General features: G+C 42.1%; 1 protein-coding gene across 2 annotated transcripts in view; it reads left to right on the top strand.

Moving 5' to 3' along the window:
• GPC6 (glypican 6) overlaps positions 1-26,495 on the top strand; it is a 3,616,389-nt gene that overhangs the window by 3,315,700 nt on the left and 274,194 nt on the right. The window contains exons 6-7 of one of the 2 annotated variants that reach the window (XM_069205139.1): positions 410-553; positions 9,380-9,409. In XM_069205139.1, the coding sequence (XP_069061240.1) occupies positions 410-553; positions 9,380-9,409 (174 nt within the window). The remainder of the gene's footprint in view (positions 1-409; positions 554-9,379; positions 9,410-26,495) is intronic. The other variant, XM_069205140.1, reaches the window with a different exon arrangement.

Genomic DNA, 26,495 nt, shown 5'->3' with positions numbered 1-26,495 from the left:
CGTGGCACAAAAAAGACTGGGGTAACACCAAAACCACGTGGTATTTTTTTCCCTTGGCAGGTTTTGCTCCTACAAAAATTGCTGTACTTGGAATAAATCTTTTTTTATTTGTCTATTCCCAAATGGCTCTCGTAATTTTTAAGCTAGAGTTTTTAATGTAATTAATTTTCTGTCCTTCACCTTAACAATTGATGCCTGATCATACTTAAAATGTAAATCTCTCCTTCCTCAACTCGGATAGGATAGGCCTTCACTTAAACCAATATTATGCAGTTATCATTTTTCAATGTGCCTTCCGATGGTACCAAAATCTGGTCTTTCTAAAATGCAAAGAGGGCTCAAAACTTTAAGCCAATTTTGGTCCAACTGTTTTTATCATTTTTGTTCACATCAAAACATTTTCTTCCAGGTTTTTCAGGGATGCGGGCAGCCGAAGCCAGTTCCTGCAATACGGTCATCTCGTTCTATTTCTGAAAATTTTAGCACCAGGTTTCGGCCATACACTCCAGAAGAAAGACCAACGACAGCAGCAGGCACAAGCTTAGACCGGCTGGTGAGTAGTGGGAAATTGTCATTATGAGCATCATATTGCAGTAAACTCTTGCCACCATTTCTGATATGGATATTTAAGGTTACATTGAATCACTTCAAATTATTCTATTGCGGTGCTTACCGACGCACAGAATGGTGCAATCAAGTCAGGGTTTCAAGAGAACCATCATGAACGTTTATTAACAGTAGGGCAGTCACCTCCCTCAAGGTCATTATGGGCACTGTTTCCACTCCTGCAAATGTATAATATAGCCTAATGCATTCTAGGTGTTATAGTGGTTTTTACTTCGATTGAACTAGTTAGAACAACACACCAAAAAACTATTATTTTGTTCAGAATGTCTTGGTATAAGGTGATCACCCTAATAAGCACCATAGTTTATTTGATTGCAGATAATTTGCTTGTTTGTTGATCATTCTGACAGCCCAACTGGATTATTCAGTGGGCTTGAAAGCCCAGCTCCTAATTATAAGAGTGGGGTCACTATTAAAAGATATTTCTTTTTAGATAACTCTTCCACTGAATGTGAATAAGTCACACCAATCATGCTGGCTTGTATGGATGATGGAGTTCTAACTCATAAACCATTTGATTGACACACCCTTCCAAATTTGCAGGGGGAAATGCAGGAAATAAAAGAGATTTCACTAAATCAATGTCATGCCAACTTCTGTATTCTTTGAGTTGAGGTCCTATTCAGGTTTCATTTAGATGTTTGGTGGCATAGTAGGCCATCTCACCTTCCTCCTGCAAGGATGTGAAGAAAAATATAACAGAAAAAGTATTCTGTGATCCAATCTTTTTCTGGTCTCAGGCTGTGACAGTCTATATGGAAGTAAAATGGCAGATCCTTTTAAGTGCAGGAGTACTGCCAAAAGCATTTATGTAGGATGTTCCCACAATTTGGACTTCCGCAACAACAGTATATTCTGCAGAGAAAAATGACCCACCTCAACTTGCTTAAGAAAATATAGGTGTTCACCCAAACTGGTGCCACGTCTTCTATGAAGCACAGATATTTTACCAACATCACTTAATTATTTTGCTTTCCATTAGACTGATAGCTCCTGATTCTGTCGTTGTCCCTTGAATTGAAGGGAGAGCGACAGATAGGTATGAGCTACAGGTAAGTATAACATAGGAATGTGTAATTTGCAACATTGTTCATTTTTTTCACAAGATATATGAAAGTGATAATGCATTTATCAATACTTGACTATCTTTTTTTTACATCCCATCATGCCATTTTACTAATGATAATTGTAACTGGATAGTATTATTAAATGCAATAATAGATGGGTGGAGATGTTGTCAGCCGTATCTTACAATATAAAACACTCTTCAGGTTAGATTGCAACTAATGTGTTAAGATCAAAATAGACTTATTTATCAAAGCACCAATGCAGAAAAATATAAACATATCAGTATATCACGATTAATGATATTTTTATGAATCATGGCTCAGGATGCATCTAAAGAACAAGCTTGATGAACAATATTTATACTGGCGCACCTGGGCTATTGGTTTTGTTGTGTTTATTGTAACAAATGTGACTGCACAGTGATTATATCATATTTACAATACAAATATGCCATGCTAAATTATATGTTCTAAAATTATAAAATAACACTGCTTTAACTCCAAAACCTTGTAAAACTTTCAGATTTCACTTGAAAAAAGGCTGTTATTCACACATACGTTTGTCGTCTCATTTTAGTCACTTTTGCAAACGTGTAAAGTGATTTTTTAACAAAAAAGGATGATTTATTGTTTACACCTTAGTTTGTGGTAGAAGTTCTTTTGACAAAAAAGACCAGTCATGTTTGAAGGTGAACATTATAACTCACATCATTCGACTAACTAATAATACTGTTGAAAGGCAGATATATTTCTTAAAAGTTTCTATAGAACATTTGTTCCTGATCTTTTAAATACTATCATGTCTCAAAACAGACAAATTCGATATCATGAACCTTCCTTTATGAAATGGTAAGGACATTCACATTCATTCGGAGGCGGGGTGGGGGAAGGATGGAGAAGTAATTCAGTTAGTAGGGAGGATATGCAATTAAATTGATATGATATGCAAGTTGAAACTACTGGACGGTCAGGCTGTATGAATAAGTGTGTGTAAAGTAACAATGTTTAAAGAGGGTCTGATCAATGTTGCATACCTTACCAGAATGCAATTAAATGCTTTGTAATAAAACATACATAGAATAGAGTTGGCCTCTGCCCAGGAGAGTATTTCCCTTGACTTTATATTCTTGGCTGTTGAGTATATCATTATACCTTCTGTGGGTGCTTGAATTGCAATGCATCAGGGATTCTTAACTTCTCAAAAGTACACTGAAAAATGACATATTAAATGCTTTATCTCACAGATGTGTTGCATACAAAAGCAATCTTTTTTTTCATTCAGCAGGCATTTTAAGTGTTTTTTTCCAGAATGTAAAAAGCCGCCAGACCTATAGGATTGACTGATGCTTCTCCTTTAAAGTGTCCAATTCCATTAGCAGCCCCACAGATGAATCTTTGAAATAAAGAGCAACAGATAGCATATTTTTATGTCATTCTTTCTAATGTTTGAAATGCTTTTTCACTTGAGCAGTGCATGTTAACTTGAAGCAGAAGACAATTGATCAGTACTGCACAACAGTTGCTTCATCTTCCTAGAAAATACAGAAGTGCCTTTTTTACACTGTAAATTACAGTTGTCCACACATCAGCTGCAGAACATACCAGATTCATAAACAGCAAATAAAAAAATAACATAACTTCCCCCCCTACAGCTTTGTAAACATTGTTTTCCACTCATTTCACTGTTGCAGCACCTCTATCAAAATGCTCTGTCACTATCTTGAAAGGGAACTGAGTATTGTTCCCAATACATTTCCAGACTATTAAATTACCTACAAAGATTCCACTCTAATTCTCTTTATGCCTTGTATTCCAGTCCTAGAACAGACCATCATGGTTGACAAAGCGGTGCTTGTACAACTGATTTCACACCCTAAAATTATCAGGTTCCAAATAAATGAATATAGAGAACTGTAATGTTCTATAATAGACAGCTACATCTCTATATTATTGTTTGCTAATATCATTTTTACAGCTTTGAGGAAGGTATTTTCTAAGTATTGATAGAAGGAGTTTTAGAAGCTTAATGTGCTGTAACTCAACTGCGTTAGCACTCAAATCGGGTTAACCAGGGGTTGAGGATGGTCAAAGACTTTCAGAGATCTTCTTTTGGTCTCCATTTCCAAGACTAGATGGAGATCAAAGGCCAAGCCATTCACCAGGGGCAATAGTCAAATGATAAAGTATATGAACTATGTGTCAGCGAGACCGGATCCTCGGGGTTTGCGTCTGTTCCCAATATGTCCACCTCTTGGCAGCTCCAAACTCTGCTAGCTATCATAGCACAGAATTAAAGAATGGCCAAGTAGGGGTTGGGTTTTTGGTTGGGCACAGCGGGGAAGGAGACCTGTGGAAGCAAGAGTTAAGAACACAATAGCAAGGTTATTCACATTAATCTTCATGAACTTTGTTTTTTAATTCTTTATGCTCTAACAACATGAGAGATCAAGAACTTTCCAATAACGTGACCTTTTTATATTCATATGCTCTGAACATTGAACTCACTCAAGTTAATCCTTAGTATAGCAATTACATCACAAGAATCAATGAGTACTTTTGTTCCCAAAGAATTAACTGCTATAGGATTCATGAATAATACTGTAGCATGTGCAAACTGACTAAACTTGTTTTGTCTAGAAAGATCACACTCTGTTTGTTCTAGATTTCAAGATTCAATTGCCCTGAAGTTATTGCGCACCTTATTGCCAGACTGCGCATCAAGATTCAAGTACCTGGAATGATTGCGCGCTCCGTTGTTCTGAACTACAAAGGTTAATTGCCAAGAATGAATCGCGCACACTGTTGCCGATTCCACCATCAAGATTCAAAGGCCTTGAAATGATCGCGCACTCTGCCGATCCAAACTGCAAGGGTTAATATGCCAAGAATGAATCGTGCACACTGTTGCTGATTCAACCATCACGATTCAAATGCCTTGAAATAATCGCGCACTCTGCCGATCCAAACTGCAAGGGTTAATTCCCAAGAATGAATCGTGCACACTGTTGCCGATTCAACCATCAAGATTCAAAGGCCTTGAAATGATCGCGCACTCTGCCGATCCGAACTGCAAGGGTTAATTGCCAAGAATGAATCGTGCACACTGTTGCCGATTCAACCATCAAGATTCAAAGGCCTTGAAATGATCGCTCATTCTGCCGATCCGAACTGCAAGGGTTAATTGTCAAGAATGAATTGCGCACACTGTTGCCGATTCAACCATCAAGATTCAAATGCCTTGAAATTATTGCGCACTGTGCCGATCCGAACTGCAAGGGTTAATTGCCAAGAATGAATCGCGCACACTGTTGCCGATTCAACCATCAAGATTCAAATGCCTTGAAATGATCGCGCACTCTGCTGATCCGAACTGCAAGGGTTAAATGCCAAGAATAAATCGCACACACTGTAAATAACAAAGCCAAAACTCAAATGTTTCTAGAAAACGGAGTTGAGGAAATTTCCCCGAACTTCGCCTTACCGCCCTGCTTGAAGATCAGCAAGATAATGAGGACAGGGCCAGGAAATGTCCAAGTAGGCCTTCGGACACGGAGCCTTGGAAAATTCTGCTGCTCTGCCCCGGGACCTCTGAATAGTGAGAACGTGGAGCTGGGCTGGGTTCCTTAAATAGACCCAAGCCCCGCCCACATGCCACACCCAGCCTGGTTGCAGGAAAGGCTTGAAAATGAACAGTACATTACACACAGCATTAATGACAGTTGAAGATAAATACCTGCAATGCAAAAAGTTAATATGCAATATCAGCACACACTGCATGAATTATTACATTGCATAAGGTTTGTCATTTTGCATTATGTTGCCCGTAGAGCGCGCACTGTCCTGGTGTTGACACTGTGTGGGTACAGGATATCCCCAAGATTTCAGCATGTCTTATCAAGCAGCAGCAATAGCAGGTCATCATTGTTTAATGAGGTATCTCTATTGCTTCAGGATTAATGTGATGGACGTCTACTTCAAAATGCAGGTCCTTATTGTCTATCATGACACAAGGTTTCCACTTCTGGATGCAGGATTTCTGATGATAAAAAAAGTGATAGAAATCTGAATACTTCTGACACTATAGACCTATCCATGTGAGATGGTTAGGAATGTGGGCTTAAATAATGTTGAAGGGGGTATTCAAAAGAGTTCAGAAAGTATTTTGAATTTGATTATGGGTACTTTTAGGATACCCTGGATCACGAGAAAAGCCAAACAAAAAAGTTAACCCGAACAGCCTTCAAACTGAAGTTTAGCCAACTCCAATGATGTCCTTTAGATTTTAAATAATTTCTGGAGTTAATTTGTTCATGCTGCAGGAAATTGCAGATGATATGTAACACAGTTTGACCATGAACTGATAGACTCACTGGGCACTTATGATGAATTCCAAGGGGGAGAACGTGCTCCCTAAAGCCATAGCAAGATATATGGCTGTCATAGTTAATGTGGACAGGTCATTTTCCCCAATTCAACTATCACAAATGCAAAAGTTTGGGGCAAACTAATTGTAATTGGAGGTGGATTGCTGTAAGTGTCCCGTAGCATCGGTTTGGCAGCTCTTAAATCAAGACAGAGAAACACACTGTCTTGGAATGTAGTATACGGTAAACACCTTGGTCCAAACTGGTGATTTATCCAAGTTCATTATTTGTGGGTGAAAGACTTGAAGTGGGAAGGTTGCAGAGAATGTCCGAGAAGGTTTTGCTGTTCTCTGATTATCTCATTTCGCTGCCCTTGGTCACAGGCTTGGCTCTCTTGGCTCTCTGACAGCTTCTCTCTTCACTCTAGACGACGGGTGCACCACATAGTTCCAGAACGAGTGGATCTATGCTAGACTTTGAGTATATCGACTTAAGATGTATTCATAAATAATTAATCTATAGAACACATTGAAAAAGTCAGCTGTTGTCCTGAAAATCTGAAATGGATTCTGTCATCATAGAACTATATTGAGCACCCCGAATCTATACTACTGATGCTGGCAACCACAACTAACAAGCAATAATGTTAAATGTTCCAAGGGGCTTGGGCTCAATTATCAGTGGAGTGATACTGTTCCAACCTTGAAAATTAATCCCTTGGGATTTCTCTCACTGCGTCCTAACACACAATCCTCCATTTTGTAAAAAGTCACGTCAACAACTAAAAGATTTATGGGAAGATCCTAATTTGATTTGGTAGCTTCCTAAAGGTTGAACCAAAGAATTTGACAACTTGCGGCCAAGGTGGAGGAGGGGAAACCCCCAACCAGTTTGTTGTGAGTCCTAATGAGTCTTCTAGTCAAGAGATGTGGCCTACAGAAAGGTTTCCAAAACATGTTTCATTTGCACTCTCTGATGATAAACCAAGCCATGCAGGGAGAAAGGCACAGAAATCAGACAAGCATATCATAGTAATAGCACAGCATCTCATTCTGCAAATGTTACTAAATGCTGGTGCCATGCTGTATATTTAGAATTCTCTTTCTTTGCTGATTTTCTATAAAGAACGTATCAGAATATTCTGTGAATGTCGGGAAGCTCACTTCTTTCAACAAGCATTGATTCGGCCTTTTGTCATTTAACACATTTGCAGTTGATAGATGCTTCAGCGCTTTCCAAAAACGATAACGTTAATTAAATGATTATATAAACCTGGATTTGAAACTAGTTTGAGAGCACATTGTGAATTTCCACAATTTTCGTAACAAAGTGCCCTGTTAGGTCAGTGAGAAAATTGGCTTTCCCATGACAACCAAGACTCAATGGTGACTTGCTTTCTTCAAAGAAATGGAAGCAAATTATTAGAGCAGCACTAAAACAACATCAAATCAAGAAATCAAATAAATTTGTCTACACAACAATGGAAAATATGGGATAAGGAAATTTGATTTTTGAAGGACATGTAAACTACAACACTTAAGACCAATAGGCATGTAAAAGTCATTGTTAATCTACTTCCATTAGCAAAAGCAGCCACGGATGCCCGTCTTGGACAAAAAAGGGAAATCAGTAATTTGATCTGCTTAAAATCGACATGGAGCACATGCTTGCACACTCAAATGTTTACAACCTCCCACTAGCCTCTCTGGGTTTATAGAGGTCACTGATTTCAGATGAGAAACGGTCTTCTCCACCCATCCCTAGAGTCGTATAGGAGCCTTCTAATGCCCAGAGTCACAATATGCTACTAAAACCAATCTGATCAAATCAAAACATCTCAAGAGACCACGTGGACCTCCCGCAAGCACAGTTCTCTACATAAGTCTTCATCAAACCTGCTTTTTGGTATGATCACAGAAATACTACATTGATTAATCTAGCTGTGCAACAAAAAATGGCCCAGCTGGAACCTGTTCCAGTCGTGATACACATTTTCGGGTTTAAACATGTGGAACGCATGTCATCATCATTAGGGCCAGTTCTAACTGTGATGTGGGTACGGTAACTTAGTTCAAGGCGACATTTCTTACGTTGAAAACGTATTCGTGTGTGTTAATGTAATCGAGGTTAAACTGTATCCTATCAGACTTGCTTGTCGAAAACTATACAATTAAATGACTGAAGAACGCTGGTTGTTGGAATACTTAAACGGAAAAATTAGTTACGCGTCAATAACACTGTTGCTAATGTCTTAGTAGAGATAAGAAGCGCCTAAATGCAAACTAGTTAGTCCTTTAGAGCTCACATAACAAGGCACACATTTACGATAATTCTATCTGTCCCTGGAAAAGAGAATTATTTGTGATAAAAATACAGTCACTTTTCGAAAGCACCATACAGTGAGAAGAGAATAATGGGCTTAGCATTTGATGCAGTTGCACGTAGTGACCTATGCACTTCAGTTTGGTCTCCTAAAGATTTGCTATTTCTGCGAGCAACTCCAAAACCTGTAATTCGTAGCGGGTGATATAGAGTCCGGCACTAAATCCAAAGTTAATAATTTGATGTGGTAATATCATTCATGCATTAATAAGGAGATGCATTGTTACCTTTGCATTCAGGAATGAAATTGCACTACATACAGTACAGCAATGTTTAATGTATTGCCCCACCACCACCCATTTATCAAATTTTTGTTTTTGGTTCCCCTCAGTCTTTTCTAGCATTTGCAAGATCCAGAAAAACTCTTATTCCCCAATAGCAGAAATAGGTTGAATACCAGACTCTTGTTGACAAAAATATTGATTGACATAAGGTTTAAATAAATATGGTTTACAAAAATAGTGTCCCATTGGCTCGAACTTTTCTAAGTTTAGCCCAAATGGGGCTATATTTTTGTAAATGCTGTGTACAGCTCAATATTTCGGCAAGCAGCGACATTCTGGTACCATACCATAAAATTGTACGGCGGTGGGAGTATCGCACAATTCTACCATTACCACCGGTCTCCAAATTACTGCTTCAGTGAAATGAATTCAAGCCAAAAGCCTGATAACGCTCCACAATGATGGCGTGAGCATACTGGGCCTACACACGAGGTGGTTGGTAAAGGAGACATAACGAGTCATCTCAATAGTGCATGAACATTTGAACTTAATACCAATCTGTGAAGCACATCTATGGCCCATAGTGTACTGTTTCTCCTTTGCCTCTTATATGCTGTTATTCTTACATGCGTCTGAACAGCTCTTGCTTTTCTCTGATGTTTATGTGTGTAGTAATCTATTATCTTTCTGTTCCTTGCACCCCCTTGCTTCGCAGAGGACTGTCTGGAGAACAATGCAGCACGGTGTAAGCTTTTTGCTTTCTTTCTCGTCAATTCCATCCCCATTTCTCACTGAGCAGCTTGCTATGTCGTTTCCTGCGGTTTCATGTCCACTAACTTTCCGTTATTTGTCTGCAGAGTAAAATAAACAGAGCTTCATTCATAATGTTAAACGCTCGCATCTGATTCTAATTAGCGCTCAAACAGCTGCGCCCAACACCATCCAACTCACTGAAATACTTCTATCCGTCATATTTATGCAAGATTTGGGCACACGGGATGGATTGGGTGTGATGTTCTTCCAAACGTTAAATGTGCTGTAGGGAGGCCCGCGTGTGAAGTAAGCGCGCGAGGAGGCGCGTGGTCGCACCTCGAGATATTGCCAAATAGCGCGTCTAAGGAAATGTGAGGACGCTTTATTTTAACCACTTCAGTATTGAACAGTGTTTGTGAGTGTGTGTGTGTGTGTGTTAACTAATTGGAATATAAAGAAGACCACATTTCACGGTGTTTCCCTGCTGCCCGATCACCTACAAACAAATCATTTTTAATTAACAGAAGTCTTCCTGTTGGGTGCCTTGGGCCCGGGTTAAATGCAGTGTGGTACTGCGTGCAAAGTCTGATTCTATACGGGTTTTTACTTGAATTAATTGTTTGTTCACCTCAACAGCGCTAATGGAAGGATAAATACTAATAAAATATATGTATAGCAGACTAATGTGTCGAAAAGGGCATGCAAGCTGCATGAAGTGTGAAACGCGGCCAATTAATACACTTCTAGTTTCTTTTATTAAGGTGGGCCTGGTATTCAACTCTAATGAACGTGGGCATGATCTTTTAGGCCTGGAAGGGAATGGGAACATTACTGAGAAACCTTTCGATTGTAAAAGCCCTTCTGGATTAGGAATATAAAAGTAAATTTTATGCAGTCTGCCAACCAGTTAAGGTTTCGAAATACCCACAAAAATAATGCATGAAGACAATTTACATATAACGGAGATCATTTGCATGTTCATAGCTTGGGCGATAAAACCTCGAGGGATTGTGGTCCGCCTGGACTGGGACTATGCATTTTCAAATCAGAGAATGAAATTTCAAGGCTACTTTTAGGCTACTACTTCTAAAACTATCAATTGTTTTGAATTCCGTTAGGATAATCTCGCCCCAATTTTTATTACGGCGTTGACTGACATCTACAATGCCGCTGCACGCTTATGCACAAGGCAGGTGGAAATGTTGCAGTAATGTGTTCACATGTAAGAAGTATGGAAAATATCTTATTTACTTGTAAATTAGAAATATGAAAACAGCAGTGTAGACAGTCAAATGTTGAGTGATATAAAATCACTCTGCAGAGTGGACAGAAAGCTAAAATGGAAAAAAAATGGAACACAAGAAAACATACAGGCTGAAGCACAAGCAGATACTAATGGATTGAAATGCAGAGCAGGTATTAGAAGTGAATAAGCAAGTGTGCAATTCAGAATGTGCTAGAACCATCTGCTATTATGTTGAAAAACGAATGTATTTATTCTGCTTTATGTGTTTTATGTCGGATGTGCCACAGATATGTGTTATGCTTACAAGATCTTTGTGCAACATACATAAGTAGATGTTACCTTGAGTAAACATCCTTTTCAAAAAGTGGGATGACTAAAGATGTTTATGCACGCTTGTTTCTTTTCATGAAGGATGTATAATGGCATTTGCTCACATTAAGCACCTTGTGTGCCCTAAATCAAGTCTTGTGCAACAAAATGGAGACACCGCCACAGAATCCACAGTCTGCTCTCAATAGTGAACTCTATGAAATTGCATTATTTAGGTTTTGTCTGCCAGACAACTTTTAGATGTCTGTAGGTGAAAGTCTTTTATGGACTTCACCAAAAACTTACTATGGGCTTACAGACACCCATTGTTTACATTTGTTGACTTTATTCTCACTTTCATTTACTTGCTTCTCTTTCAATGGTTTGCCTCTTTTTTCTTTTGTTTGTACCTGCACTGGAGCATACTCTTTTTGCTACCCTTTTCGATGCCTATCTTGTATTCTTCCATTGCTCACATTTTGGGATCTACTTTTTCATAATGACCATGAAGCACTCCATGAGAGTGCATGCGTTTCTGTTCTTTCTCTCGTGCTGTGTTGTTTCCCTTCCAAATACCAGCCCACACATCGATTCTGGACATGTAATTATTTATTTGAATCTGTAGAAGTGGGTTGGGAGCTGCCGTTTACTACTGAAATTCTCCAGTAAATGAAAAGTGCTTTTCTGTAAATGCAGTTTTTCTTTCTATTTGCCAATCAAAGTGCCATCTACCATCTTAGATCAGTGTAAAAGAAATTGAAAATGGCACCTGTGCTCTTCCACAGGAAGGCACAAGCATGATGACGAATGATGCACATGCCTTCATAATACACCTTTTATTTCTTCTTTTTTTTTGCTCATATAAATAATCCAGCTTAATACTTTTCTCACTGGAAGGTAAAACAAAAAAAGTTTGCACTGCTTTGTGTCACTGTGCGTGACGTTACTCAGGTACACACTTTTAGTAAATCAAACACAAAGCATTTGTCTTAGTTAGCGACTGCTTCAACCATGTATTATTGTTTGTCACAAAGCCAGGTCTAGCTATCTTAATAGACTGGGCTTTGCAGCAGAACCCATGTGAGCTTGTGCTGATCTTCCCATGTTACACCCAAGTAGTGCTTCCTTGACGGAAAGTGACACAAGTACCACAAAAAGATATCTAAGCAAAGGGTACTTTTCAAATGCAAAATACCTTTTGCACTGGAAGTAAACACCCTTGGGAGAGTTTGTGCCACTTTGCATCACTTTGCATGACTTTCCCCCAGTGCAAACCCTTTGTAAGTCTCGACTCTATGCCTGCATTAAGTGGATAAGCATTGCATTAGTCTCACTGAATACCTGTACTACTGAATAGTGGCCCCCAGAATATCATGACACAAGAATATTGAGAACAGAATATCAAGGGACACAATACTGAATGGTAAGTGCATGTAGGGAGGTATAAAGGTGTACCTAACTCCACATCTATATAGCTTGATGATAATGTACTGCATAGGTACATATATGTGGAGTTAGGTATTGAAAATTTAGATTTACCTGTCAATATTTCTTTTTTTTTAAATATTTTATGCTCAGGGTGCCCACCTGATTGTGTATTTTATGTCCGTATGATCTACTTCTAACTACGCGTTGCATGTACATGTATTTTAAGCTTCTCAGATATGCAACATCAACATTTTAACACCTGGCAATGGTATCACAAACCTAGGGCTCCACTGTGTAACTGCAACTATGCACCCCTCAAATACATGACACATGCAAAATATAAACTGATATTAGTAACATTCCCTGAACTATTTGACTAGTATCAGTCCAGCCCTATGTCCTTGCCAGACTCTAAATCCATCATTGTATCATCACCATGCAGCCATGCATTCCATCTCACTGCCTCTGTGCCTACAAGAAATTACACTTTGCAGTTTGTACAAAACAAGGAAATAAACATACAAATGTATATTTTGGAGGTTGTGTTCGATGCCACCAATGTCTAAATGAAGACCCCAGTCTCTTTAAAAGGTATTGCATAAATGGGACATTTATTGTGATTACTGTATCAATCTCTGGTCACGTTCCAATCCCTCTACCAACTGCAAGAGTCTGTCTACTCTGCTCACACTTGCTACCCTGGAAAATCAAGAGATCAAAGGGAATAACTTGATTATCTAATTAGAAATAAGTACTACCTCTGGTCACTAGATAAAACAGTCTCCACCACATATATTATCCAGTAAGTACCAAGTGTCCTGCAACCCAGAGAAAAGGCATAAGAGTTGCATTTTACCTTCAATTTCTTACCTGTTAACAATTAAAATCACTGGAAACAGGTTCTATTCCCGTAATATGTATGCTACAAAAAAATGTCAGAACTTCCTACAAGGAAGCCCATACATTTGTGTGGCAAGACACCTCTTCCCCATCACTAAACGTGTCCCAGTTAATAGCCTGACATCTATGAGCTAGGAAACAACATCGAATCGAGGCTTCATCACTTTATGAAAATATGATGTCAATAAACACTATAGTAAAACACCTCTGTACAGAGAATTCAATAGAATGGCAACTTTCTTGGGAAAGAAGGCTGTCACTGTCTGGGCATTGCTCACCACCTCCTAAATGCGGTGGTCTAGTAGACAAGTTGAAAACTATGGAACCAGGTGGCATGGATCCCAAACCGAGCCTTCCTATGTAACCAACGTTGGGTTCTTGTCCAATCACTTGTTGACCTTCTTTATCTGTTCTAGATTTTGATGTGGTTAGGAGTACCTACAATGAAGCTAAAACGTTTCTAGGAAATAAGAAAAGTACACTGGAGTCCACCATACATTTGATATCATCTCAAGAGAGAAAGAACCTAGTCACAGCTACTACCCACCAAAGAGTGTTGTAGTGCAAAAGCTACAGCCTTGAGGCAAGCAGTCTTGCCCTGCATTCTTGGTTCTCCTAATTTACTAGAATCTTGGATCTTGGGCAAATCATGCACCTCCTGTGCCTCTGTCCACCTATCTACCAATCAGTTATTACGTGACTCTGACCCAGTACTGGAAATGAGTGCCACGGACATATTTTAAGGACATTCACACATTTTTAAAACTATTTTACTATGTTTTTGTTAGTATACAACATTCAATTACAGACAACAGTACTTTGTAAAACTACTGTGTATCTCCATATGTCTGACAAGGTTATCAAGTGGATTCCAGCAACCTAGCCATCTGCAGCAATGCAGTATAGATATGTATGATGGGTGCGTAGAAGAGTAGATAGATAAAGGAATCAACAGTTTTCATTTGCATATGATTATGATTATGATTTTATCATGTTTTCTTGGTAATATTGTATACATGAGAAAGTGACAACTTGGTCTACCAATGTACCTGAATGAGTAAAATCCCTAACAAACTATTTAGTCTGTATTTCTGTCTTTGGTCTTCCGTCAGGAATGTTGGTAAAAACATGAAAGCACAATGCATTCAGTGGTGGACATGGATTCCAAAGATTCCAATGTGCGTACCATTTTATTTTTTATTCTACATTCAGTACACTTAGCAAAACATATTAGTGTCCTGAAATAGGATCTTCTAGGAGATCTTTTCAAGAGCACTAGTGATTTAAATTTAATGAGGCTAACGCAGGGCTGTTGCCACATTAAAGATGCCTGCTAGATGATGACCACTTTAGCAGAGGTGTTAAAATTCTTCATTCAGCATTTTCTGTAGCACTGCACTTCTCTTTGGGTCAAATTCCTGTCAGAGCATCCACTCCACAGCTCCTTGCGTGGAGAGCTACAGGAGGAACATCCCAACGTGCTCCTAGCTGCATCTGTTTCACAACCTTCCTCTGCGTGATTCTTCGCACAGCAAAAAGAGGAAAATCGGTGTCCAACTCTAGGTGGGTGGGTAAATGGAAGACTCATAGAGATAGGGAAAAAGGCAGATGTGTAAAAAGAAGAAGAAAGCGAAAATTAGGGAACAATGAGAAAGGAAGAGAGCAGTGCTGAAAAACAACCACCGTGAATGAGCTAGAGAGGGTGGCAGTAGAAAGTGGCAGGAGGAAGATGCTTAATCAAGAATAGGAAGACTTGGCCTTTCAGAACCATAGAAGTAAAAATCAATGATGGCAGACTCCTAAAAAGTTGGGATCATGCACTTTTTTATTTTTATTTTACAATTTAAGCACTGGAGAGACCCGCTAAAACGTACTGCAATCTGACTGACTCTGCGACGGGGTAACTGGCTAGTTAAATGGGTGCCATTTAATTAGCAAGCTGTGTAAAATGCTGTTAATTTATGCTGTGTACCAGCTCCATAATGACTCTCACGCTACATTTGTAATCAATAATTACGTGCTGCATTGTTCTTGCCAGCTCTGTAATTATTTGATTAATTTGCTTATTTATTAATTAATTCAGTGAGCAACTAAATAAACCCATTATAACGTTTTTTTTCAGCCAGTAATTATGCAAAATGTCTTTTGTCATTATTTAAATCTATAACACAACTCTGGAACAACTGCAGCTAAGAAAAACAAATGGGGGTGTGGGGAGGTGGACCCCCCCCCAAGATTCGTGAACATTTCAACAATTTTATTGCGCTCTAATTAAACGTTCCACTTATCTATGTGGTCCAAATGTATTTTAAGCATGTTTGTTCTCCCTACAATTTCAATTGATGAACATCCTTTTATATTTATAGATGGAAAAAAGAAAAAAACATGGTTTATTCAGTTTCTCAAAAAAAGTATTAAAAAAGAATATTCCTTAATCCAGCAAGTCAGAGTCATCAATACAATAAATAACATATCAAGGTAAACACTGAGGGCCATATGTATGATATTTTCTTTTGCAGCTCGCAATTTGCAATCCGTTTGGGAATCGCAAATTGCGAGTTGCAAAAGAAAATGTACAATAGTGTCAAGCACACTGTTTGCGATTCCCAATCGGGTCGCAAATGACCTACCTCATTAATATTCATAGAGTAAGTCGCAATTTGCGAGCCCATTGGGAATGGCTGCTCTCACTGGGATGGGGGCCTGCTGGGGACAGCAGACCACCATGTCTGTGACTGATTTTAAATAAAGCAGTTTTTTTGCGTGAAATGCAGCCTGATTTCCTCAAAGGAAAACGGGATGTATTACAAAAAAAATTAAACGTTTCCTTTTAATTTTTTCAGAACAAAATATTGGTACTCTCATTCACAAAAGGGAAGGGGTCCCTCGGGGCCCTCTTCCCATTTGCGAATGGCTCACCAGCAACTTAAAGTTGGTGGTAGCTTCAATTGTTTTGCAACCACATTCACTGTTGCAAAACAATCTTACATACCACTGCAACTCGCTATTTGGATTGGACACCCTGGGCACGCCCTTTCCAAATAGTGACTCAGAAGCCTATTTTGTGAGTTGGTAAACAGATTACCGAATCGCATAATAGGGTTTCAGCTAATTGGGCCGTTCGCGACAAGAAAAAAACTACGTACATCAGGCTCTGAATGTGAATACCTTGTAATAAATAATTTCCAAGATGATTGTACAGTGAATTAGGTAAAAGAACAATACTTTAACTAATATAAGGAATATGCTAGATCCGGAGATTTTACATATAATCCTATCAACAGAGAAAATACTTTTTTGATCCATTTAATCACTTTCGCTTAAATCTAATGCAACTGCTTTTCATGGATGGCTAGCAAAAATAAAAGTGAATTTGTGTCACCAAAGGTAGGTTAAGGCCACTCACAGGATATTTACCTCTTTTTTCCTGTCACTTATTTGGAGCACAAGTCTCACCATGAATATTGCGCTTAGCTCTTCTGAGAGCGGCTGATCCTCATCAAATTTAACAAAGTTTTCACTTGCTGATGCATATCCTTCAAAAAGGGGGACTGCTGCATCCTTCTACTCCTCTCAGTCACTCTCTCTCTTTAAGATGCATTAAAAAACGTTCAAATAAAGACAAAAACACTAGGTCTCCCTTGCCCTCATCCCATTCATCACGAATGAGGTGATTCCACCTTGCAAGACAGAAAAGAACAAGAAGAATGCTAAGTATAAGCCCCTCCCATAGTGCTGCCAGTAGTATAACACAACTTGAGGGGGGCCCTGCAAGGTACAAGGAAAGGACCCCCTCCAAACTTACTCAGGAGCTGCCAGGGTACTGTGATGAGGGGGCCCCATGGAGCTCGGGGGCCCACTTCACCGTGGGGGCTGCAGGGGCCTTTGCTACACCACTGGCTGGTCCCTATAAAGGCTATACTGACAGAGGATGCTATTATCAATGACATGATGGGCTGTGCAGGCAGGGGTTTTGGCTCTTATGTTCCCGAGTCCTAGCTTTCTGACATAAACATTTTAATGAAGCAGATGACTCCACGGAAGGTTCTTCTTTACTCAATCAAATTGAGAAACAAGTGTCATTCATGTCTGACATTGTTCTTGATATTTGTTTTTGATGTTGTACGAGCATCTCCTTTGACTGTAGCAGCAAGGCATAAACTAGTTTTCAAAGATTGGTGTACTGATGCTACCCAAAAATCCTCTGCTCTATGACTCCTCTTCAGGGATTGTTGCTGTTTGGTTCAGAGTTGGAGGATAAACTCCATAAGTTGTTTAAAGAGAAAAAACACTTTTTATCTTTGAAGCTGTCTGGCGCACAGTAGATTGATATTCAAAAGTGTCCCTTCTTTCATCAACCTTCAAGTTGTCTACAGCAGCACAGGCATACCCCTAAAAGAGAGTTCTATCCTAAGAAGGGGGGGCAGAAGAATCCAAAGTCTCCTACAAAGTGTTCCTGACTATATGGACTCTCCTTCAAGGTTTGAGGTTTGAGGCAGACTTCTCCATTTCAGAGCAGCATGGGAGGCATCTACTTCCAATGAATGGGTTTTTCGCACTATCAAGGATGGTTACAGGATCGAATTTGTGACTCTTCCAAGGTATTACAGGGTGAGATTAACTCTGTGGCCTCGGATGAACAAGAAGCAGCTTGCTCTGGTTCAAGGGGTGGAGTCTGTTCTGCAGAAGCAAGCTATAGTTGGGGCACCTATTGCCGAAAGCGGTCGGGGGGTTCTGCTCGATCTTCTTTCTGGTGGAGAATCACCTGGAGGATTTCAGATGATCCTGAACCTGAAATAAACAGAATTGTGAAGCCATAACCCTTCAAGATGGAGACTCTGCAGAGTGTAATTCCTCTGGTACTCAGGGACCTTTTAATGTGTACTCTAGATCTCCAGGACCCTTATTATCCTGTGCCAATTCATCCACTTGATTAAAAATTCCTGCACTTTTGTTTGCAAAGCCAACATTTTCTGTTTTGAGTCCTGCTGTTCAGCCTCAAAACAACCCCCCTGTGTATTCACAAAAATGGTGGCGCCCTTAATTGTGCTGTTCCACCTTTAGGGGATTCACATCTACTCTTATCTGGAAGACTGGCCACTCCATGCTCATGCCAGTCCCAGGTGTGTCGGGAGCTTAAGGTAGTTTGCGATTGTGTCCAGAGCCTTGGCTTCCTCCTCAATGTAGCAAATGAAAATTTAAGCCATCACAGGATATGATCTTCACTGGGGCCAGGTTTTGGACCCATCTCAAGAAGGTCTTTGTTCCAGAATCCATGATAATGGTATTGCAGTCTCTAGCTCTCCAGGTGTTCAGCAGCCAGTCTCTTCCAGTGAGGTGTTGGTGTTTGCAGCCCCTTGGGAATGGTTCCATCTGCAGCTTTTCTAGAACCATCTGAATGCTTGGTGGCTCCATGTTTTGTAGGATTTCAGTATCCAGGTCCCAGTGACTCAAGACATTCAACAGGAGCTTCTTTGGTGGATAATTCCCTCTTGCCTGGTGAAAGAAGTTTTTCTTCAACCAGACCCCCACCCTCCCAGAGTGTTGGCAACAGATTCCAGCTCATTTGGTTGGGGGTTACTGAAGAGGGACTGTCCCTTGAAGCCCATTGGTCTCTATCAGACATCAAGCACTTTTCCAATGCAAATGGATTCATGGCTGTGTTTCATGCTCTCTTGGGTTTTCAATAGATTCTGGAGGTTGCAATCTGTTGGCCTAGGTGAATGATGTGGTGACAATGGAATACTTCAATAACCAGAGGGTCCAGATCAAAGTCCTTGAACCAAGTTCCAGCTCAGCTGTCCTTTGGGCTGAGTTTCACCTAGTGTTCCTTCAGAAGTTCACATCAAGGGAGTGGAGAAGGCAGTGGCAGATTTCAGAACCAGGGTGTTTTGTTCCTCAGAGGAAGCCAAGAGAGTTTTCCTTTTGGGAAACCAGTTCTGGATCTATTTGCCTCCTGCCACAACACTCAGGTTCCCCGATTATGTGCAAGAATTCCTCAGGAGGGACCTGGTGTGAGGAAGCTCTTTTTGAGCCTCCTGGCCACGGTCTCTTCTATATGCGTTCCCCCCGATTCCATTGATTCCCAAACTCCTGTTCAGGATGTTTAGGGAACGCAGGGAATTTATCTTGATAGTCCCCTTTAGGCTACATGGGTTTTGGTTTCCTCTACTAAAGCCCCTTGCTGTTCAGGGTCCTTGGTTTAGTCCTCTCTTTCCCTCCCCTCTGAGGGTGTCTCATGTTTGCTCGCTCGAAAGACTCCGCCTCTCGGAGCTGAGGTTGAAAGGACGGGGTTACATAGCAAAGGATTGCCAAGATATTTAGCTATTACAATACAGCTGTCTAGGAAATCTTCTACATTGAAGTCTTATGGTCGTCACTGGGGCAGTTTTCAGAGGTGGTGTTCCCCCTTGAATCTTTTTCCTTCAGATTGTCCTTTGAACTACATTCTTCAGTTCTTCTGGGATGGTTTTGAGAAGAAGCTATCAGTGTCAACTCTGCATGCTCAATGGGCAGCCATTTGGAATTTCCAAGCTCTCCGGGTAATCTTGCTGATGATTCAGTAGCTAGCTCGTTAAAGAGTTTCTCTATTTCCAGGACTTTTGACCAGCCCTAGTACCCATTATGGGACTTGCCATTGGTCTAAAAAGCCCTGGTTTCCCATCTTTTTGAACCTCTTTAATCTCTAGATGTTAGGTTTCTGACAATGAAGGTTGTTTTTCTTGTAGCCATCACCTCTGCCTAGTACCTGGGTGAGTTAGGTGTGCTGGTGATGAGGGAACCCTTGATTTCCTCCTGTGATGATGGTGTTGTGCTACTTCTTGACCCTTCTATTTAGCCAAATGTGTCTTCTCAGTTTCACAGGACTCAAGAGACTGTTTCCCTTGCTTTAATTGAGGGTAATGATTCTGTGGGGGATTTTCAGTGCAGTTGTTGGATATAAAAGGGGCTCTTTGGGTGTATGTGAATAGATCCACATCCTTTTGTTGCACTGATTCTCCATTTGTATCCTTTGGATCATTCAATAAAGGGGAAAATGTTTCCTTGCTGTCCCTAAATCACTAGATTAAGCAGGTGATTCAATTGGCCTATTCTTTGTCAGGATTCGTCCTCCTGCTAGGGTTCAGGAGCATTCCACCAGAGGGATGTCAGCCTCTTGGGCAGAGATTACTGGGGTTTCCATTTCTGAGATTTGTCATGCAGCCATGTGGGCTACACCAAGTACTTTTTTGCATCATTATCATTTCCATAATGTGTTGTCTGATGGTACCAACTTTGATATGGGAGTGCTGTAATCTGCGCCGTCATATTTGTTTTGCAAATTTGTTTGAAGTAAATCACTGTTGGGTGTTGCAAGCAAAGGTGGTTTATGTCATTTTTTGCAATTCTATTTTTACTGCTGCACTTGAAGGCTAGCTTGAGGCTGCTTTGGTATTCCTCATTAATGAGGAATGGGACGAAGACAAAGGGGACCTGGGGCTAATATCAAATTACTTACCAGTAATCTTTATTACTCCACATCCTGTTGTCCTCGTCCCATTCATCACACCTCTCCTTCCCTCCCATCAACCTGGCCTTCAGTTGTGAAGAGCAGCAGTATCCTCCCAAAACAGCACAAGTGATAATCTGTAATTTATCAACAAGAATGGTGCTTCACCTCATATGGTCCTACTGCTCATGAACCCTGCCTACGTTTGAAACCAATCAACATAGGGAGTGCTGCAGAGTATCACATGAATCATTATTGATTCATTATCATAGTTGTCAAAATAACCCAAATCATTCCATCAAGATGGAACATACTTAATTAATACACAGGTAATAATGTTGAATCTTCAAAAAAGTTTATTCTTCACACATCAGTGTTCAGCTCTGATAACGCGTTTCATCCCTTCAAGAGGACCTCATCAAGGGTGTAAATAAACATGTACATTGTTTAGGTAAAAACACATAAAGCCCACTGAAACTGCCAATATGCCAATATTTAACATGGCTCCCAACCCCACATTTCTTGCATACCATTTAAACAAATGGAAAAATATAGGCATAAACCATCTTGACTCAAAAGTTCAAAAGCATTTCACCATTTACCTTTCTTTCAGGCAATTGGTTCAGTATTTTTGTAAACATATAGATTTATATGATTAGTGATCAATTTGACACTAGATTTTGTAGTATGGAATTAATTTGATACATTGCAAATTGTATTCAATTTGCTATGATCTAAGCAGGTCAGACACATTAAGGCCCATATTTATACTTTATTAGCGCCGCATTTGAACCACTTTTTGATGCAAAAATGGTGTAAATGTACAAAATACAATCGTATTTTGCAAGTTTGTGCTGCTTTTGCGTAAAAAAATTACACAAATGCGGTACAAAAAAGTATAAATATGGGCCCAAATCTATCCATGAAATGCAGTGAGGTCTATAAAAACATGGTGATAGACACTTACCTCTGGTGAGCTATATCACATTTCCTTAGCAGAGTTTTAAATACATAGGGGCAGATTTAAGGAAAGTGGCGCTTCACCCAAGGCAGCGCCACTTTCCTTGCGCCCCTTAGCACCCCCCTACTGCCACCATGTGTGCGTCATATTTAAAATACAGGGCACCATGGCACAGGATAAGGGGCAATAGTGTAATTTTTTGTGATGCTATTGATGGACTCTGCAGGAGTAGCACCAAAATGTTTGTGCTACTCCTGCAGAGTACATAGGGGCACATTCTAAATAATGGTATGCCCCCTTTCAACGCCTGCTCTGAGCAGGTGTTAGTGGAAAAACAAATGGCGCAAGGAAATCATTTTTCAGCCCCCCCTAATGGGGGAACGCCCCCTTGCATATATTGTGCCTGACGCAGGCATAATGTGATGCAAGGGCTTACAAAGCATTGCACCACTTTGTAAATATGATGCGTGGGAAATGCCACCTTAATGCCACATTTGTTTCAAAATCAATGCCGCAAATGTGGTGCAAGGTGGCACTAGGGGCTTATAAATATGCCCCATAGATTCTGTGGGTTTCATAGGTCACTCAAAAGAAATGATTTACAGGGAAATCATTTTGGGGGTCATTACAACATTGGCGGTAAAAGCCGCTTACCGGCGTGCAGAGGACCACCAACACACCGCCACGGCCGCTGAATTCCGCTACAGCTATTACGACCCACATCTCGAAATCTGACAAAATTCAGACACCCACACAAGTCCGCCACACCACAGGTCAGTGATAAACTGGCGAAAACAAAACCTCCACCGTCACGCCAACAGAAATACGCCCATGCTATCACGACCCACGAATCCACGCGGCGGTCTTTCAACCGCGGTATTCCATTGGCAGTACACACTGCTGCGCTCAAAATACACACACATCTCCAAAACACCACCACATTGGACAATTTGAAATACACACACCTGATACACATACACACACCACTCGCACACACCCAATACAATATAAAACACACACCCACATCACCTACAAACCCCTACGGCCAACAATTTTCCGAAAGAAGGCCAGAGAGAGACACCAGCATCCACAAACTAGCATTCACAGGCACTCAACACCATCACCCACATAACATCCACGGACAAAACACCACACACCACTAAATATCACCCCACACAGCACAACACACACCAACCCACAAATCACCCACACCACCCCATGGCACGGCAAAGACACCCCAGGTTCTCGGAGGAGGAGCTCAGGGTCATGGTGGAGGAAATCGTCCGGGTAGAGCCACAGCTATTTGGAGCACAGGTGCAGCACATCTCCATAGCTAGGAAGATGGAGCTATGGCGAAGAATAGTCGACAGGGTCAACGCAGTGGGACAGCACCCAAGAAATCGGGACGACATCAGGAAGAGGTGGAACGACCTACGGGGGAAGGTGCGTTCAGTGGTCTCAAGACACCACATCGTGGTACAGCGGACTGGCGGCGGACCCCCACCTCCTCACCCACAACTAACAACATGGGAGGAGCAGGTCTTGGCTATTCTGCATCCTGAGGGCCTCGCAGGAGTCGGTGGAGGAATGGACTCTGGTAAGTCAAATCTTAACTATCATAACCCCCACCCTACCTGCATGCTATCACAGACCCCCACCCTCGCCCCCTCCCCTATCACTCCATCTCCTCACAAATGTACTAATAACACAAACCACCCATCCCAACACCAAGCCCTGCATGACAAAACAAAGCATGGACACCCATCACTAAAGCATGCCCACTGCACATACCCATAACACCCCCCTCAACCATCATCACACAAGCCCCCACACAGGAATGCTAGCACTGGGGTACACGGTCACCCACCCATTGCACACCATGACACACACAGATGCAATAATCATGCTTTTACACCCCTGCAGGACCACTACCCAACGTCACCAGAATGGAGGGTCCAGACATCTCAACCCCACTCACAGAAGAGGCCCACAGTGATGACAGCAGCTCTGTCCAACTGGATCCAGATGAACAGCCCGGACCATCGTGGGCCTCGGGACAGTCGGTTCCCCTCACACTGGCACAGCCCACCACAGACCTTCCACCCTCTGGTAACACCAGCACAGCACCCACCCAGCGGGCCCATACCTCCGTCCCCAGGACACGTCAATCAGCTGTGTGTCCACCACTACAGGGAACCCAGGATAACCCACCACCCCAACAACAACAGGGACCTGGGGGCAGTGGGTACACGGTCCAGGGAACGGAGGCACAGGAACACAGGGGAACTGGGAGGGCTGCCGTGCGGCAGGGGGCGGACAGGCCAAGGGAACCCACTCTCCACGAGGCCCTCTCCTCCATCATGGGAGCATACCACCACTCCCAGGAGACGATGGCAACGGTCCTGGCCAAGTTTCAGGAGACCCAGCGCATGCAGGAGGAACAGTATTTGGGCTTCAGGGAGGAACTCAGAACCATCAGCTCCACCCTGGACACCATCGTAGGGGTGCTGAAGGAAATACTTAACACCAGGAGGGACACTGTGGCACTCGAAGGGGCCCCTGACACTAGCATGGACGATGAACTGCCCACCACCTCCGCCGGCGCTAGTGGACAGGAGGCACCGCCACAGGACCACCACACCAGCACCCCACCCCCTGCAGACGGAGAACCACCCCGCAAGCGGTCCCTGAGATCCAGGAACAAGACAGAGCACAATGCCAAGACCCCCGCCAAGAAATGAGACCACCCTGATTGTCATTCCACTGTCCCACTTTGTCACCCTGTCCATACTTAAACTGCGCCAGCTCCACTTCCTATGCCCATATGGGCAATGCACCTGTGAGACTAATAGACTGGACTCTGCCATGAACGTTCCTCCACCATCACCCCTCACCATTTTACAACCCCCCTCCAATATTGAGCACTGAAATAAACACCCTTGAAGTACAAAACAATCTGGAGTCATTCTGTGATTTCGAAAATGTGTATTAGCAATGACAGTGACAAAATGCGTTTTCAAATGTAATGTCAACATATCTATGTCACACATCTCAAGTCCATGAGGAATCTAAGCAGATGACACACGTTGGAAACCACACCTGTGAAACCGTAAGGGAAATGTACAACTCAGTGACCATATACTGAATGAAATCGACAGACAAGATAGAGGTAGAAGTGTTAAAGTACTTGTAGTAGGCAGGAATGTTTTCTCACCTGTGTGTCACTGGAAATATTGCTGGATGACTGAGTCCCTGTTGTCAATGTCTTCTTCCTCTGCTTCCTCCTCATCACTGTCCACAGGCTCCACAGCTGCCACAACACCGTCATCTGGACCATCCTCCTGCAGAAAAGGCACCTGTCGTCGCAAAGCCAAGTTGTGAAGCATACAGCAGGCCACGATGATCTGGCACACCTTCTTTGGTGAGTAGAATAGGGAACCACCTGTCATATGGAGGCACCTGAACCTGGCCTTCAGGAGGCCAAAGGTGCATTCGATCACCCTCCTAGTCCGCCCATGGGCCTCATTGTAGCGTTCCTCTGCCCTGGTCATGGGATTCCTCACTGGGGTCAGTAGCCATGACAGGTTGGGGTAACCAGAGTCCCCTAATAGCCACACGTGGTGCCTCTGGAGTTGACCCATGACATAAGGGATGCTGCTATTCCGCAGGATGTAGGTGTCATGCACAGAGCCAGGGAACATAGCATTTACCTGGGAGATGTACTGGTCTGCCAAACATACCATCTGTACATTCATGGAATGATAACTCTTCTGGTTCCTGTAAACCTGTTCACTCCTGTGGGGGCGGGGACCAGAGCCACATGGGTCCCATCAATGGCACCTATGATGTTGGGGATATGTCCAAGGGCATAGAAGTCACCTTTAACTGTCGGCAAATCCTCCACCTGAAGGAAAACGATGTACCTCCGCATGTGTTTCAGCATGGCAGACAACACTCTGGACAACACGTTGGAAAACATAGGCTGGGACATCCCTGATGCCATGGCCACTGTTGTTTGAAATGACCCACTTGCAAGGAAATGGAGCACTGATAGCACCTGCACTTGAGGGGGGATTCCTGTGGGATGGCGGATTGATGACATCAGGTCTGGCTCCAACTGGGCACACAGTTCCTGGATTGTGGCACGGTCAAACCTGTAGGTGATGATCAAACTTCTTTACTTCATTGTCGACAGGTCCACCAGCGGTCGGTACACCGGAGGATTCCGCCATCTCCTCACATGTCCCAGCGGACGGTGCCTAGGAAGGACAACAGCGACCACAGAGTCAAACAACTCAGAGGTATGTACCCACAGTCTACACAGAACACCATTCATTCTCAAAATGTGGCCTGTATTTGTGTTGTGAGACAAGGACTAGGTATGTGTGACGCAGTTGGTAATTAGGCCATGTGGGCCCCTGAAATGGCGGATGCCTGACCTCTAAACTGGGACAATGGAATATGAGGTAACTGCGCTGGCGTTGTACACCGTCGCGGTAGGCGGTCGAAGACCGCGGCGCAATGCTGCATTGGTTAACATTGGACCCTATGGGTCCCAGGAGCCAATGACGATGTACGCCGGCGGTGATGGTACGCACCGCCGCGGACATGACCGCCGCGGACGTGACCGCCATTTTCTATCTATACAATCACTCGATACCTGATCTTCAACAAGAGAGGACCTACACTGCAAGTGCTGCTGTGACCTCGGTCTCGAAGAGACAATGGCTCGTGCGTCTGGGGAA

This window comes from Pleurodeles waltl, chromosome 8 (genome assembly GCF_031143425.1).
Source record: "Pleurodeles waltl isolate 20211129_DDA chromosome 8, aPleWal1.hap1.20221129, whole genome shotgun sequence".
Lineage (NCBI taxonomy): Eukaryota > Metazoa > Chordata > Amphibia > Caudata > Salamandridae > Pleurodeles > Pleurodeles waltl.
The sequence above is the reverse complement of the archived record's forward strand: the minus strand, read 5'-3'. Positions and strand labels throughout refer to the sequence as shown.